This window comes from Leptonychotes weddellii, chromosome 15 (genome assembly GCF_054177405.1).
Source record: "Leptonychotes weddellii isolate Sample4059 chromosome 15, ASM5417740v2, whole genome shotgun sequence".
NCBI classification, from domain to species: Eukaryota; Metazoa; Chordata; class Mammalia; order Carnivora; family Phocidae; genus Leptonychotes; species Leptonychotes weddellii.
The window spans coordinates 20,997,688-21,013,406 of record NC_138383.1 but is presented as its reverse complement, the minus strand read 5'-3'; the positions used below and the strand labels follow the sequence as shown (position 1 = coordinate 21,013,406).

The 15,719-nt window shown below is 55.3% G+C and overlaps 1 protein-coding gene across 3 annotated transcripts; it reads left to right on the top strand.

Moving 5' to 3' along the window:
* The first annotated feature begins 1,824 nt into the window (after nucleotides 1–1,824).
* On the top strand, nucleotides 1,825–14,881 carry COPZ2 (coat protein complex I subunit zeta 2). 3 transcript variants are annotated; one of them, XM_081805145.1, is made up of 10 exons: nucleotides 1,825–1,983; nucleotides 2,797–2,871; nucleotides 4,460–4,541; nucleotides 5,054–5,145; nucleotides 5,596–5,651; nucleotides 6,346–6,423; nucleotides 8,384–8,435; nucleotides 9,052–9,090; nucleotides 9,709–9,827; nucleotides 11,182–11,524. In XM_081805145.1, the coding sequence occupies exons 1-9, from the start codon at nucleotides 1,873–1,875 to the stop codon at nucleotides 9,778–9,780; spliced, it is 657 nt and encodes a 218-aa protein (XP_081661271.1). In that variant the 5' UTR covers nucleotides 1,825–1,872; the 3' UTR covers nucleotides 9,781–9,827; nucleotides 11,182–11,524. The 3 variants fall into 3 exon arrangements, with proteins under 3 accessions (XP_081661271.1, XP_081661272.1, XP_081661273.1); XM_081805146.1 differs by lacking the exons at nucleotides 9,709–9,827; nucleotides 11,182–11,524 and adding an exon at nucleotides 14,744–14,881; XM_081805147.1 differs by lacking the exon at nucleotides 9,709–9,827.
* Nucleotides 14,882–15,719: the final 838 nt, after the last annotated feature.

Here is a 15,719-nt window from a genome sequence, read left to right as displayed (position 1 = left end):
GGTTCGGCAGATGTTTTCCTCAGATGCTTGTGTGGCTCGCTCTCTATCTCTTTCAGTTCTTTGTTCAAATGTCACCTTTCTCAAATGACCCTAACGAAAATGGCATTGTCCTGCGTTCCCCAACCCCTCACATTCCTGATCTTTTTTCTTCATAGCATTTATCACCAACTCACACAATACCTATCTTATTCATTTGTGGCTTATCTGATTTGCACAGAAATGCCTGCACACGCACCAAAACACTTGAATATAAGTTCCATGAAAGCGAAGATTTTGTTTATTTTGTCTACTATTCTATCCCAGTGACTGGAAAAGTACCTGGTACACAGTAAGCACTCAATAAATATTTGTACAGCACATAAAATACAGTTTCATTGATAAATACGTTTTTATTTTTTTTATTTAAAATAGGTAGTCTGTGACTATATACAATCTTCCTCATCCTGAATTCATTTACTTATTCACAAATCCTTTGAAGTACCTGTCACTCTCCAGGCCCTGTCCAGGGATTTCACAGGGAACAGGACGGACACATGATCTCTGTTCTCCTAGGACTCAGTCTGGTGGGGAGAAGGACCGTACACATTTGTATGTAAATAACTCAGTAAAGATGATATCTCGAGATTAAGAAAGGTACAATGTAAGAAATAAGTAGAGAGCTGAGACAGAGAATGTGACAGGAGAGACCTATTGAGTTAGGTCCTGTGGGTTAGGTTCCCTTTGGTGATGAAGCTGACCCTCGAAGAGCAAGAAGACCTTCGTCAGCAGAGGAAGAGCCCACTCAGGAATCATCTGGATGAGAGAGTGTGGTACACAGCGGAACAGGCCTTGAGGAGGAGAAGGGAGAAGCCATGTTGAGCCGGAAACCGGCTCCCCTCCCCCATTCAACTACAGTCTTTATAAGCTGTACCATCCTGATATGGTCACACAAACGGAGTCTCCCCACCCCTTAAAATGTGGGTGATGGGACCTATCTCACAGGTGTGGGTTATATTAGTTAATGGCTGTAAGTGTTTAAATGTAAAACACACGCATGGTGTTGTTATGGGCAAATGGGCAAAGACCCTTAACTTTGTACCTTCCGAATATGAATTTCCCACTGGTCTCGAGAAGTCTCCTGAAGTGAAAGTTTGAACTCGGGTATTCTCCAACCAAAGAAACCAAAGCATGGCAACGCCTGACGCCATCGGTGGGGCATTTGTGCTGCTGGGCATCTGTCCTGCCCCAGATTGTCCTGTCTGTGTCTTGGGAGATTCTAGGGAGGTGTCTCTGGGCCATGGCTCCCTTCCTGAGGAGTGGGAGAAACTTTTCTGCGTAGAGGGGTCTCCCCAGAACTGTTCTTGTCTGCTCTCACTCCCAGAACCTGTCCCGAGACCCGAGGGATGACGAGAGATATTTTGTCCCCGAGGAATCGAACACAGGAGTCAAGAGACAAAACTGGCCTTGGCGTGTGAATTCCTGCTGGCCCCAGGACCGCCTGCGGACCCCGCAGCAAACCAGATGCACGGGCCAGGGCGGGAGGCGGCAGGGGAAAGCCAGGCCGGTCCCGGAGCAGCGCGAGGATTCGGAGAGCTCTGGACTCCGTGGAACCGAGAGCCGCGGAGGAGGAGAGAGGGGAAGGCGCAGCGGGGGAAGGGGAGCTGGGCTGCGGGGCGCAGGGCGGAGTGGGCGGGAAGGGAGAGCGGGGAGGGCGAGAGGCAGGAAGGGGCCACGGGGAGAAGGGAAGACACGCACAGCGGGGCAGAGGGGGAGGGCGCGAGGCCTGCGGCCGCGGGGACAGCACGGGCCGCGGCGTCCGGGGGACGGCCCGGCCGGCAGGGCGGGCGGAGGCGGGGCGGCGGGCGGCGCTGTCAGCGCGGGGCGGCGGGCGGAATGCAGCGGCCGGAGGCCTGGCCACGTCTGCACCCGGGGGAGGGGGCCGCGGCGGCCCAGGCCGGGGGCCCGGCGCCGCCCGCTCGAGCCGGGGAGCCGGCGGGGCTGCGGGTACGGAGCGGGAGGGCGCCGGGGTCCCGGGCGGCGGGAGCCGGGCTGGGGCGGGTAGGGAAGAGCGCGGGGGAGGGGGGAGCGGGGGGCCGCCAACTCACCGCTCGCGCGCCCGCGCCCGGGAATTTGGGGCCCCCACCGACCGCCCGGGGAGGGGGCCCGGGGCCAGGGCAGGGGAGAAAAAGTTCTCCGGGCGCCGACCCGCGAGGAGGCCGGGCTCGAGTGCGCGTGGGACTGAAGTTCTGGATCGGTTCGGAGCGGTGATGGGCACAGCTCGGGGCGAGGGAGGGGGGGGCGGTGGACCGAGGTTCCCCTGGGAGGGGTGAGGAGTGGCGGGGCCGCCCGGGACTCGAGCTTCCACGGGGCGGGGGGTGTGGGCTGACGTGCGGGGCTTCTGGAGCCCCCTTCCCCGGGCCAGGGGGCTGGGGGCGCGCCGAGAGCGCGGGTCCAGCCTCGGGCCGGGGTCCGCTGGAAGGAGGAGGCTCGGCGCCGCTGTCCCCCCGGCCCAGGTTCTGTGATACACTCCGACTCGGGCTCTGGAGCAGTCAGTGCATGACAGAACTTGGGCCCGGACGGACCTTCTGCACCCAATGGGCACAGCGCCCACCCGGGGCCTGCAGTGGAACATCTGGCGGGGAGTGGAGCAGGCACCGGAGTTGGCCCGTGCCGCACAGGGGTGGGCCAGAACCAGCTGTGGACCTTTGGGGTGGCTGGACCCTGAGGATGGCCTCCTGGGGCCAGCAGAGGCCATAGAGCCAATGGCAGGGTGTCTGCCTTGAGTCAGGAGTCAACGGAGCTCTCCCCTGGTGTCAGTTGCAGGAACCTTCCCTCTACACCATCAAGGCTGTTTTCATCCTAGATAATGACGGACACCGCCTCCTGGCCAAGGTAACCTCCCACCCTCACCGGGAAGGCCCCTGAGGACACTGTGCTACAGCCCCAAGAACAGAAGTCCCCACCCAGCTGACTCTCCTGTCTCAGGAGAGACCCCACTGGGGGCTCAGTGACTCAGAGCAACTCAGCTTAGACCCCTCCAAAGGTCATTCTGTCCATCCTCCTGCCTTGTCAGACTGCTGGCCCCGGGGCGGGGGCAGTGTGGTACCTCTGTTTCTGCTCACATTCCCCGAAGTGTCTTCTCATCATTCTTTCCAGTGGTCAGCAGGACCTTGGGCACGGAAGGACCTCCTGAGAGGTCAGGGGAGTGTTGAGTCTGGGACCCAGGAGCCTTAGTCCCCATATTCTATATAAGCAACCTCCACTTTTCTTCTACAGTTTGGGAAACACTCAGGATTTAGTCTGAGGAGTCTGAGAATTTAGAACCAGACAAGATCTTAGAGACTATATGATCCCGCTCTCTCCTTTCACAAATGAAGAAAATGTGGTCTAGAGAAGCTAGCTGAGTTGCCCAAGGTCACGAGTGTTACTATCAGAACACAGATCTGAACTCAGGTATTTTGACTCGAAGCTCAGGAGGGCGATTTTCATTGCACCAACTATTCAGTTGTCTGGTGTCTATCCCACATGGCCTGGGTAAACCAAACTAGAATAATCTGAAAAGAAATGTCTATCATGGACACAATTAACTACAGTAGGACTATGGCATCTAAACTAACTATGAAATGCATTCTAGATGTGTTTGTTTGTTTGGGACTGAAACTTTTTGTCTTCCTGATATTCAAATGAGCTTGCTCACCACAGCAGTGGCCAAGCAGGGAGGCTACTAATTTGCCTGCAGATGGGGTACTAAGTGGCAAAATCCACATCCAGAAAATTGAAAGCTGAGCCGATCACACTCTGCTCCAGCAGATGATCAGAGGTGGATCAGCCATGCCCAAGGCTCCAGGGCCTCCTCCCAGCAGGACCCATCCATGTTCAGTTTAAGACACTGAGTCACAGAAAGAGGCTCACCCACCCAAACAAAAAAGCATCCATCTAGTTATGCGGTGTGCGCCAGGAACTTTCCCTTTGATATGTAGTCTGCATCACCACAACCCTGTCTGAAGTCGGACCATCCTTGGTTCTGCCCCTTACAACTGCAAGATGTCGGGGAGGTTACCTGACTTCTTCACACCTCCACATCCCCATCAATATAATGGGGATAACAAAGCTGCTGTGATTGTCATCGTTGTGATAAGGGACCCCCCCCACCCCGGCTCTGCATTCTTTCCTGTGGACTCAGGTTCCTGTAGCAACAGGGTGACCCACTGACCACCCCAGTCCTTAGCACACTGAACATCTGCCAAATGTACAAAAGCCTCCAGGAAATCAGGCGAGGACTCCAAAAGCAGGGCTTAAAATTCCTCGACTTTTTATGACTTCCTTTGCTTAAAATGTGTGGTTATGGGGAGACAGTGAGCACACAGGCCTAAAGGGCCACAAACAGGGGACGGGGTTCTGCTTGGCCAGCACCTCCCATCCAGGGAGGAGCCAGGCCCTATGGAAAAGTTATCACCCCTTCTCCTTCCCTTTCTCATAGTATTATGATGAGACATTCCCCTCCTTGAAGGAGCAGATGGCCTTCGAGAAAAATGTCTTCAACAAGACCAGCCGGACTGACAGTAAGTGGCCGCCTCTTCCTTGCCCAGAGCTCTCAGATGCACACGGCCAGCCTCTCAATCTGGACACATCTATCCCTGTCGGCCATACATACCCACAGGCCATCCCCTTTCCTTCTTCCTCTCCCTCCCAGCTGTTCTCCTCTCCCTTCCTCTGGGGAACCTTCACTCCCGATCCCTCTCTAACCCCCCACTCCACCCCCCAACACACCCAGACCTTTCTCTCAGCAGAAGAGGCCAATGGCATTGTGTGTCCCCCACCAGCCTGAGGCTGGAACGAGGCATTGCACATGGTGGGAGGGGGACCGAAGGTCACCCTGTACTGGATTTGTTGACTTCTCAGAACGAGACAGTCACCAGAAATAGAGTAGCCTAATGGGGGTGTGCCTAGTGCTAGTCTTTTCAAGGGTTCCTTGGAAAGTGAAGAAGGAAGAAGGGGGAGAGAAGCAGAGCTGGAGATCGGGAGGAGGGGCCCGGCAGAGGTGGCCAGACCTGAAAGCCCCCTCCATTTCTAGGTGAGATTGCATTTTTCGGGGGCATGACAATCATCTACAAGAGCAGCATTGACCTCTTCCTGTATGTGGTGGGCTCCTCCCACGAGAATGAGGTGAATTCGGGAGGTTGGGGTGACAAAGAGGGTCTGTCCGTAGCTTGGATTCTGGGGTAGAAGCTGGGTTCTGAAGGCTTATCATTGGTACTCCTCCTTCTAGGCTCTTGGGGCTGGGGAGCACCCAGAATGAGTCTTTCTGGGATGGGACATATCCATGATGCCTCTTAGGTTCCTCAGGAACCAGAAATGAAGTCCCGGGCAGGGAGCCTTGGTTTCTTCCTTAAATATCACCAGGGAAGGATGCACTCAGGGTCCCACAGTGGGGCACCCCAGTACTTCTCAGCCCATGCACCGGGAGGCACCCTGGGGTCAAGCTGCGGTCAGTCTCCAGCCCTGTCCTCTCTGAAAAGGGACAACTGCCCACACAGGTAGGCTCTGAATGCTCCTTTTGGCCTTCTCAACCTCAAGCTCTCTTGTTTTCCTCCTCCCCTATCCACCCATCCTCAGCTGATGCTCATGTCTGTTCTCACCTGCCTGTTTGAGTCCCTGAGCCATGTGTTAAGGTGAGTGAGGTCCTCTGCCCTCCAAGGCCCTCACCCCCCAGGCCTTGATACATCGCAGAGGCAGGACCCTTCCTCTGCGTTCCCCACGAAGTCCCCAAAAGACTAACACTGGAGCCAGAGCATTCTCCTCCAAGGCCCCTGCCCTCTACTGGGCCACTGTGGTGTCACCCAGAGCAGAGCCACATCAGGTTACGGCCAGAAAGTGAGGTCCAGAGAAGCAAGGTGACTTGCCTGGGGTTACAGTCTGTTTATATCAGAACAGAGACTCAAACTCAGGTTTTTTGACTTGAAGCTCAGGATGTTTTCACAGCACCCCCATTCAGTTACCTGGTGTCTGTCCCAGTGAACATAGCCTGGGTAAACCAAACCAGGATAATCCAAAAATAAATATCTACAGTTGAGACAATTAACTATAGTACAGCTTTAACATCTAACCCAGCTATGAAATGCATTAGGGGTAACTTGGTGGGTGCAGTGTCAATGCCCTGAGTGTGGGAGGTTGGGCAAAGGGGGGCCTAAGCTCAGGAATCCCTTGCATAGGCGCTGCCCTCACTGCCCTTGACATTCTCCTTCCCTGTGCTTGGGGTGGGGGTGGGGGAGGGGGAATGGGTGGAGAGAGAGGGTCTGCCTCACCTAGGCAGAAACCCAGCTCCTCCTGGCCATGGAGAGGTCCAGGAGCTATGTCTGCCTTCAGGAAGAATGTGGAGAAGCGCTGGTTGCTGGAGAACATGGATGGAGCCTTCCTGGTACTGGACGAGATTGTGGACGGCGGGTGAGGAGCGGGTGGAGAGAAGAGGGGCTGCTCCGGGACACTCACAGCAGGAGGTGCCTTTGAGGGTCACCAGCTCTAGATGATACCAAGCACATTGTTGGCTCTCTGGCCAACTCCTCCCTCCCTTCCCCCACACGGCTCATGAGGGTGGAGGTTGATTTCCGCGTTAGCCAAAGTCAGGCAAACAAGAAAGTAATCACAGGTCGAACGATGGCCAATTGTTGAACAGGCAGGGTTTGGGGACATGGTTTGATCTCCAGTGCCCAGGAGAAAGGGGCAGGACAGGCCCCCGCCTCTCCTTGGGAGATCCCCATTCAGCTCCCTACTGCCTCCACACCCCCGCTCTTAGAGCTCCATCCCAACCTAGATCAGCTAGATGCATGACCTTTCCTCATCTTCCAATGGGGATAAGGGGACTACCTCAGCCGGTGTGGGGATTAAATGAGGTGAGGCAGGTGAAGCTCACGCCTCTCGCCTCCCGCCTCTCATCCAATGAACATCACCTCCTCCTGCTGCGCTCGGATACTCCTGGGAAGCTGGGAGCCCTTCCCAGAAGGGTTGGGTAGTGAATTTCCATCTCGGATGATATTGAGGGAGAAAAAGAACTCTGGCTCTAGGGCAAAGGATAAGAGAAAGACGTGCCTCTTTCATAACAACCAATTTATAGACAGGAATCAGAGGCTCAGAGATTCAAGTGACCTGCCCAAGGTCCCGAGGCTAGGGAACAGCAGGGCCAAGATCAAACGCCATGTGCATGGTTACAGAGATTGTGCTCTTTCCACGACACTGGACACTCTGGGAGCGGGGCACGGCGCGCTCCTTCCCTCCCTCCCCCCTCCTTCCCTCTCCCGCCCACGCCTGTTGCGGCAAGACCTTGTGCTAACTGCCGGAACCCCAAAGTGAGTGGGGTAAGACCAGCCTTGGTAGGACCTGAAGTGTATACAATTTTGTGGAACCTCTTCAAGGAACACACACACACACACTATTATAAATACAAAATGAAAGCCTTGGAAGAGGTGTGCAAAGGAGGATGTAAGCTTTGTATGCCTCCAGGCCTGTACCCCCAGAAGGCCCAGTCTCTGCCCCCTGAGGAGCTCAGTATCCCTCTAAGGAAAACTGGGGCAGTGTCAGTTGAGACAGGGCCTGAACGGGAGCCTTGGCTTGGGATGCTCCTGTCTTTATGGATAAAAGGATCTCTGATGAAGGGGTGCTGGGTGCCCCAGCGATGGGGCCTGGAAGAGGCTCTCGAGAAATACCTGTTCACTCCCCTGGGACTGGCATGAAAGAAAAACTTGGCTTCTGCCCTAGAGGAGCCTCATGGGGTGAAGAGCATTCAGTCAATCCCCCCCTGCCCCTGTCCCACCCTCAGTGACCAGGCCTCCCACCCGCAGCCCTGCACATACCCGCAAAAGCTCCCCTGCACCCCCACTGCATGGTGAAGGACTGGCCGCTAGCCAAGAGAAGCCCTGGTACTTGGGTCTATCGAAAGGGAAGATAGATCCTGATTTTAAGTGTTCTGTTTTCCTCCTGTACGGCATGACCCCATGGCATAGAATCCTAGTGAGACAGGATGGGGTCCCCAGGGGCCCTCCCTTCCTTCACCTCATCTGAATTCATCCTTAGATCCGGAACGTGAAGAGCACTTTCAAGAGCTCAAAGTTTTTCAGTCTCTGCTTTTGACACTCTAATCATTCTAGACTGGACTGCCCTCACCCCATTTCAAAGCTTTTGACCAGGGACAACCAAGTGTGTGTGACCATCAGGTTTGAAGCATAGAGGAATCAAAGCTGAGGGCGCACATAGGGAGGGAGAGTCCTGGCTGAGGACTATCAGTGGGAAGGTACCCTGGAGGGAACACCTGCAGGATGTGGTAAGGGAGGCAAGGGGCCCGGCAGGGAGAGGCAGCAGAAGGGAGAGTCATGTCATTGATTTTCCTCCTGGTTTCTCTCTCATCTTGTAGTGTGATTCTGGAGAGCGACCCTCAGCAAGTGATCCAGAAAGTGAATTTTAGGGTAAGAGTCTTCCTGCGTGTCCCTGACTCCCATCTCCCCTGGGCTGCCCATCCCACCCTCCCCGCCTCCTTTCCTCCTGGTGCAGGCGATGCCAAGGCCAGGAGACTAGGAACCCGCGCTCCTCTAGTAGAAGCAAGTCCTGAGTGGATACACTTGCAGGGGTGGCAGTGAATAAAAGAAATCTCTTGCCCTCTCCCCCCCTGGAGAATCACCAAGTACCTCACCATCCTCCCCAGTGGGAAGTACAGAGTGGGGAAAGAAAGAACGCTCCAAGAGACACCAGGTGGTTGCCTTGGCCTTGAGTTTGGAGAGTGGGGGTACAGAGAGACCCTCCCTGCCTAGTTTAGCTTCTCGTGTCTGGATGAAACCTTCTCTCCCATCTTTATTCCCCTTCGTGCCTTTGCTGTCCATGCACCCATCCACAGTTGGGCCCCGGGGGCGTGGCTTCCGAGTGGCAAGCTGCAGGGCTCCCACTCACCGGTGATACGGGTGCACTCTGGGTCCCCCCAGCACTGCATCACCTCCCCCCGCCCTCCAAAGCCCCCTTCGTTCACCTCGCTTTCCTCACCCGATCCCTCCCCTGGCCTGACCGCCCTCTGATACTGCTTCCCTGCAGGCCGATGACAGCAGCCTGACCGAACAGAGTGTGGCCCAGGTAGGCCCCCTGCGTCTGTCTGCCTTGGCCGGAAGTGGGCTAGAGGAAGGAGAGCAGAGCCTCCCAGGGGGACCCAGGGGGGCCGTCGAGGCTGAGAAGTCACGGGTGCAGGAGGGAAGGGATGGGGCGGTGATGGGCCCTCTCCTGGAGAGTCATGGTGCAGAGCTGGGTATTCATAAGTGATGCGCGCCTGCCTCATCGCCTGGCTTGGGGTAGTTGGATCGAAACCCCCGGGCGAGCTACCACTCTGGAGATGACTGGGGTCCCTTGTCCCCCAAAGCATTCTGGGGACTGAGGCCCCTGATGCTCCCCCAAACCCAGAAAGGATACCAAATAGGAGTTTTTCTCTAACCTCTCACCCCATGCTGTTTAGGGTTCCTGCTGAAGTGTTAAGGGACCCCCTAACCGTCTCCACTCACCACTTGTCCCCTTGCCCCTGAATGACCTGGCTGTGGAAAAGTCCATCCCCGCCTGCACGGTCCTATCTGGGATGCATGTGCGGCTGGGGGAGGGGGGCGGGGGGCAGGTTCCTGGATCTGAGGCCTGACTGGTTCCGCAGCTGTGCAAACTTCCTGCTTGTCAGGCCCACTGCTTGACCTCCATTCTGTCTGCCCACAGGTCTCTCTGCCCAGACTAATCCTGCTTTTATGGAGCTTCCTGCCTCAGTGCACTAACCACCTCCTGCTGTGACAGCTAAGGCAGGGAATGGAGCCAAGCCATCCCACGTGGAGCCCCAGGTGTGGTGCCCACTTCCTTTACTGCCCTTGCTGCGCACCCTGCCTCTTCCTCCTCCCAGTTCCCCAGGCCTCCTCATACCTTGCTGGGATGAAGGCGGCCTCATGGCAGTTTTCATGTCAGAAAGAGGTTGGAGAGCAATGAGCAGAGCAGTTAGGAACACAGGTGCTGGTGCGAGTCATCCCAGGGTGTCTGTTCCACCCTACGGCCTGCAAGCTGTGTGACCTACAGAAAGTTACCCAACCTCTCTGGGCCTCACATGATCACGGGACACTGCTCACAGCATTACTAGGAGAATTAGGAGAGCTAATGCAGGGAAGACTTTTAGCCCAGCTCCTATTTTTTCCAAAGGGGGAAAGAATGAAGACATAGCACTTTTTTTTTTTTAAAGATTTTATTTATTTATTCATGAGAGACAGAGAGAGAGAGGCAGAGGGAGAAGCAGGCTCCCAAGGAGCAGGGAGCCCAATGTGGGACTCGATCCCAAGACCCTGGGATCATGACCTGAGCCGAAGGCAGACGCTTAACCATCTGAGCCACCCAGGTGCCCTGAAGACATAGCACTTTAATGGAATTCTTGAGGAAGAACCAAGGAAGTTGTAGTTAGTGAACGGGAGATGAAATGAGGGGAAGGTTAGTTTCTGGCTGGGAGAAGTAGGAGAAACCCAGGGCCGGGCTGCCCTGAGAGAGCAGGGAGACTGTGCAGGAGGAAGAGACATACGGCGTAGGACGGGACTTCTTCGGAGGGGAATGAGGCTTGATGGCCGGAGAGAGGACCTGAAAGACAGACCTGGGGTCCCCACCATGTCGGCATTGCGTGTGCCCAGTTGTATGGATTTGTCTGAGTCCCGGACGGAGGCTTTTTCCTCAGCAGGATGTGAGAATGAATGCATCTGAATGCAGGTGTCCCATGGCAGCACTGGGCCAGCCCCCCTTGGCCCCCTTTGCCACATCAGCAGCGACCTGGGGTGGGGTGTTGAGGACACACTGGCAGCCCAGGCCAGAGCTAGGGGGCTGCCGAGGTGTCTGGGCACAGGAAGTGACTGGCCTGGGCCTAGTCTCTGCCCAGACGTGGCACTGTGGGCGGGCGCTCGAATGGCACGGCCTAGGGGAGACCGGGCCAGCTGCCACACCCTGGCTGCAACCGCGGGAACTGTGAACGGGCCGGGCAGGCAGGCTCGGGCCTGAGCTGGGAGCCAGCTGCAGCCAGTTTGGACTGCCTGGCCCCACTCAAGCCAAGCACAGATGAGCTGCTGCCACCTAGTGACAGAGGATTGCAGGGACACTTAGAGACACTTGATATCCATCCCCCCCACCCCCCAATTCTTTCTCTCAACCTTATTCCCTCTCCTCCAGGTTCTTCAGTCTGCCAAGGAACAAATTAAATGGTCGTTACTGAAATGAAGGCTGTGCATTCAGGGCTCCCTGCCCCCAGAGCATTTCCCCAATCCTGGCAAAAGCTCAAAGACCCCAGGGAACAGGAGAGACCCCTCTGTATCCCTAAGCCCTCCCAGAACTGACTCCTGAGGTATCTGGCCAGGGACTCTGAGATGCAAAGATTTGGCTTCAGCACTGACTCACCCCTTCTCACTGCCCTGGCCTGCCCCTTGGGCCATGAGAACCAGCTGAGCTGCCTTAACTCAGACCTTAGGCATCCCTGGCCGCAGAACCCTAATAAACCTGCTTTGTCTCCTGCCAATGGTCTCCTTCTCTCGTGGCCTGAGAAGTGTGTATAAGTTCTGATAAGGGCTCCTTCACTGTCTGCAGTTCATTTTCAGGATGCCCAGGACCGAGGTGTCCAGGACTATCCCTGAGGTCTTGTGATGGGGGAGGGGGTCGAGAGAAAGGAGACGATTTATCATCGTGAAGGGAGTGTGCTACTGATATCACGGGGCCCCATATGTGATGGGAAGGGCTAGGTATGATTGTGTGTGGCACTGTAAAAAAGTAATAATGGGTGAAATGGCGCACATTCGGGGAAAAGGAGACAAAAGATGGTACACACATGGTGACCCTGTTGGGGATTCTTTGAGTCACTTTTTCCATTCTCAGCTTCCAAAAGGGAAGGGCGTAAGGCTTCCTCTAGACAAACTGAGGAACAGCACGCCCGTTTTTCTTGGCATGTCCGGTGCCGCGGAATTCCTCTGCTAACAGCCTGGGCACTAGAGCCCTGCGAGCTTGCCCATGGCTGGGCCCGATGCTGGCCGCGAGGAAGCACTGGCCAGCCCCAACCCGCATATGTGTCCAGAACACCCAGTGCGTTCCAGAGGGTGTGAGTGAAGAGTGGAGGTCCTCAGGGTGAGGAGAGAAAGGCAGGGGATGCCAGGGGCAAACGGGAAGGATGGAGCGACTTCCTAGGCGACGTAACTCCCCTTCTTTCTCCCTGTCCCAGAACCTCCTGTTTCTCCTTCTTTCTCTGACGCGTCCCTGCGTCCCTGTACATAAGTCCCCCAGAGTGTGTAACGGTCCGTCCCGGAACAGCTCGTTTCCCTCGATACTTTTCTGACGGCAGCTGCAGGTCCACGCCCCGCCTTGGCCCCGCCCCGGCCCCGCCCCTCGCTGGCACATTTCACCGCGGGGAGCCCCGCCCCAGGACCGCATCCGCGATCCTACAGCGCCACCTGGAGGGAAAGATGGGAAACGCTCTCCCTGCTCCCCTGACTAACTCCGCCTCTAGGGCGGGACCAAGCCCTGCTCCTAAGATCCTCCCAGGCCTCCAACACCGACAACAGGGCGTTGCCCTAGCAACCAGCACGCTTGACCCGCCCTGCGAGTTCCGCACCAGCGTGGGCACACGAATTTCTGCCAGCCGCTACAGTAGGAGAGCAGCGAGCCTTGGATATTAATGGAGGCTGTCCCCGCGGGTTATCACGTCCTACATTATAAAACTCTCTAAGATTGGATATTTGTAATGGGTATGACTACTTCTGTAATTAGAGAAAATGATAAAGGTATAGTTATGTAAACAAATACATTGTAAGCACTGTGTACATAACCCATTCCAGTAAATAATGCAAAAAGGCAACTCCGAAAGGGAAAAAAGGATATGCAATTAACTGCTGTAGAGTTCGGGGGCCAGTGTAGCGATGGGAAATGAGAAGTTCTCCAGGAATACTTTGGCAAACATGCGGCCTTATCCGGTGCCCGGCTCCATCCACTGCCTCTAAACGACCGCAAGGTCGGAAGGGGCAAATTCGCTTCCTAGCAACCCGGTCGCGTCTGCGGAGGCCCAGCAATTCCAGTTATGCAGGGACTGGAATGGGAGGGCCCGGCGCTACTCACAAACTGGTTCACTGCATTCCTGTGGACCAAGCGATGCTATTCCCATTTTACCGAGGTTGCACACCGAGGCTCTGAAAGTTAAACTGTGTGCAGCAGTTTCTGCAAAGCCTCCTAGGGAAGGAGGACTGCTGGAGAGAAGTGGCTTTTCCGCGCTCCTTGACCTAGGGCCACGCAGGGACTGTAGTGGGCTCAGAGGAATGAGCGGAGGGGGCATAGTCACGCAGAGAGGCGACAAGAAAGTGTCTTCGCCCGCTGCGGCTAAAGGACTACGGGGAAGCGGATTGCAGCAGAGTAGCCGACCCAGGTCCGCAGCGAGGGGAGGGCAGCGCAGAGAGGGCAGTGGAAACCGAAGAGTTGGGGCGCTGCTTCTTCCCGGGGATCCCAAGTTTGCTGGCCCGGCTCTCCGCAGGCCGAGGCGGAGACTCCGCTGCGCCCCCGGGGCCGTTCAGCGCCCGCAGCCCGGCGGAGCCGCCAGAACGGCAGGCCTGGCCGTCTGCCTAGAGCTCTGCCCGCTAGCGCCGGCTTTCCCGCAGACGGAGCCGGCGGGCGCAGAGCGGAGCGCGCAGCACCCCGCAGGCGGGGGCGCCGTCTGCCCGGGACCGGGTTTCGGGAAGGGCAGTTGGCGGTTTCGGGAGGTGGGGGGCGCGGGGAGCGGCCGCCGAGGCCTTGCCTTCCCGTCTGTTCTCATTCCCAGGGGCCCTCCCCGTCTTTCTACATTCTCCTCCTCCTCGCCCTCGTGGGCGACCCAGAGAGTCTCGAGTATACATAGACAAGGGGACTTCAGGGCGTCTGCTTTTCCCTGCAGAATGGGCACCAGGGCAGGTCAGAAACCGAGACCCCAGGGGCTTGGGTCCAGGCAGAGGGCGCACGCAGAAGCAGTGGCCCCGGGACTCTGCTTGCAGAAGGGACGCTAGCCACACCTAGACCGGGCTAGGGACGCAGAGTTAGTACCGCCAGGCCCTCGGACCCCCTTTATACCACTCAGAGCGGGTCGCTCCCTCTCGCGCCCCGCGCGCCCCCTGCTTTCCGGCCATTGGCTGGCAGGAAGGCAGGGCTGGTCGGATTGGCTTGCATCCAGACAGAGATGGATGGCTCCCCACTGGCTGGACCGCTGCCGGCCGAGGGTGTCTTTCCTGGGAGGCAGTTTAGCTAAGGCGGAGCCAGCCAGGCCTGAGGATGGGGCGGGAGATGAGCTGGAGCTCAACCTAAGCTCAAATTTTCTGTGCCCTAAATCTACCTTTGAAACTCTACAGAGGGGGAAAAAACAACAACAACAACAAATCTTACCTCTGAATTCCCAGTAAATACCCTTTAACTCCAGAACCTGATGTAGGCAAAGTTGGAAATTTTACCCAAAGCAGGTTTGGCACAAAGGGTCTCCCTTTTCCCTCTAAACTGGGTCTCATTCATTTAACAATATTCGTGAATTACACTCATTCATTCATTCAAGTATTTGAGTGTTTGCCATGAGCCAGGAGCTAAGGAAAGGAGAGAGAGAGACTTATTTGCAAGTGATTGACTCCAGACTTGGCAGTGGGGTAGGGGTGGAGGGCTGAAAGGAGAAAATGGTTTGGGGAGATATTTCAAGGTTGAAGTACATTGTAAAATCAAATGATGTTCTTCTTCTTTTTTTTAGGGGCTTGAACTCATAACCCTGAGATCAAGACCTGAGCTGAAATCAAAAGTTGGGGGTTTAACTGACTGAGCCACGCAGGCGCCCCTAAAGCCCAACAATGTTCTATATCTTGATCTGAGCGGTGGCAAAAATTCAAAGATTACACTTAAGATGTGTGTATTTTCCTGTAGGTAAGTCATACTTCATTAAAAAAGAAAAAGAAAAGAATCTAATGGCTGCCAAATTTTACTCTATCATTCACATTTGTATGGTCCTCGTCTCTGCCAACTAAAACTGGAAAACGTCTTCAATGAGGATCCAAAGAAATGAGAGCCATTGTGAAGCACACATAGATTTTACCCTGCACAGGTATATGAGTGCTGTCCCCCAGAGTGGACCCTTTGGTTAGAAAAGCAGTATTGATAAATAATAATAATAATGCTAGTAAAATTCACTTTCGTTTGGAGTGAATTCTTTCAACAGACATTTACTAACTGTCTGTTCTGAGCCAGTCACCTTGCTGAGGGTGGTGGGAGCATTTAAGATGAATTAGAAGACACAGTTCCTGATTTGACTGGGAACAAAGTCACATAGGCCGAAATAATAAATATTGACAGAGGAGATGGTGCGTCACATACTATATGAAAGAAAGAAGGGAGCAATGGTATTAGCTTAGCAAAAGGCAGAGTCTCTGTTCAAGGAACCGAAGGTGGGCAAATGTAGCTGGAATGGGGGATGAGTGCCTCTGTGCGGGAGGCTGGGGTGTGTTGAGACAGGAGGCTTCTCCCAAGACAGGTTCCTCTTGGATGGGGGTGAATGTTGAATGCATGCTGGAGAATAACAGTCATGTACTGAGTTTACTACTCTGTACACCTTAGAAACGTAACTGTCCTCAAAACAACCTAACAAGGTAGATGTTGTTAGACTTGCTTTTATAACTGAGGGGACCTGAGGGTTTGGGTCATTTTGCCTCATGGCACAGAGGTGAGATTTAAGC

Bases quoted from the DNA above. Each gene is read 5' to 3' on its own strand.
- COPZ2 (XM_081805145.1), top strand. From the start codon at position 1,873: ATGCAGCGGCCGGAGGCCTGGCCACGTCTGCACCCGGGGGAGGGGGCC. The intron at 1,984-2,796 runs GTACGGAGCGGG...CCCTGGTGTCAG, and splicing joins GGGAGCCGGCGGGGCTGCGG to TTGCAGGAACCTTCCCTCTA. The intron at 2,872-4,459 runs GTAACCTCCCAC...CCTTTCTCATAG, and splicing joins GACACCGCCTCCTGGCCAAG to TATTATGATGAGACATTCCC.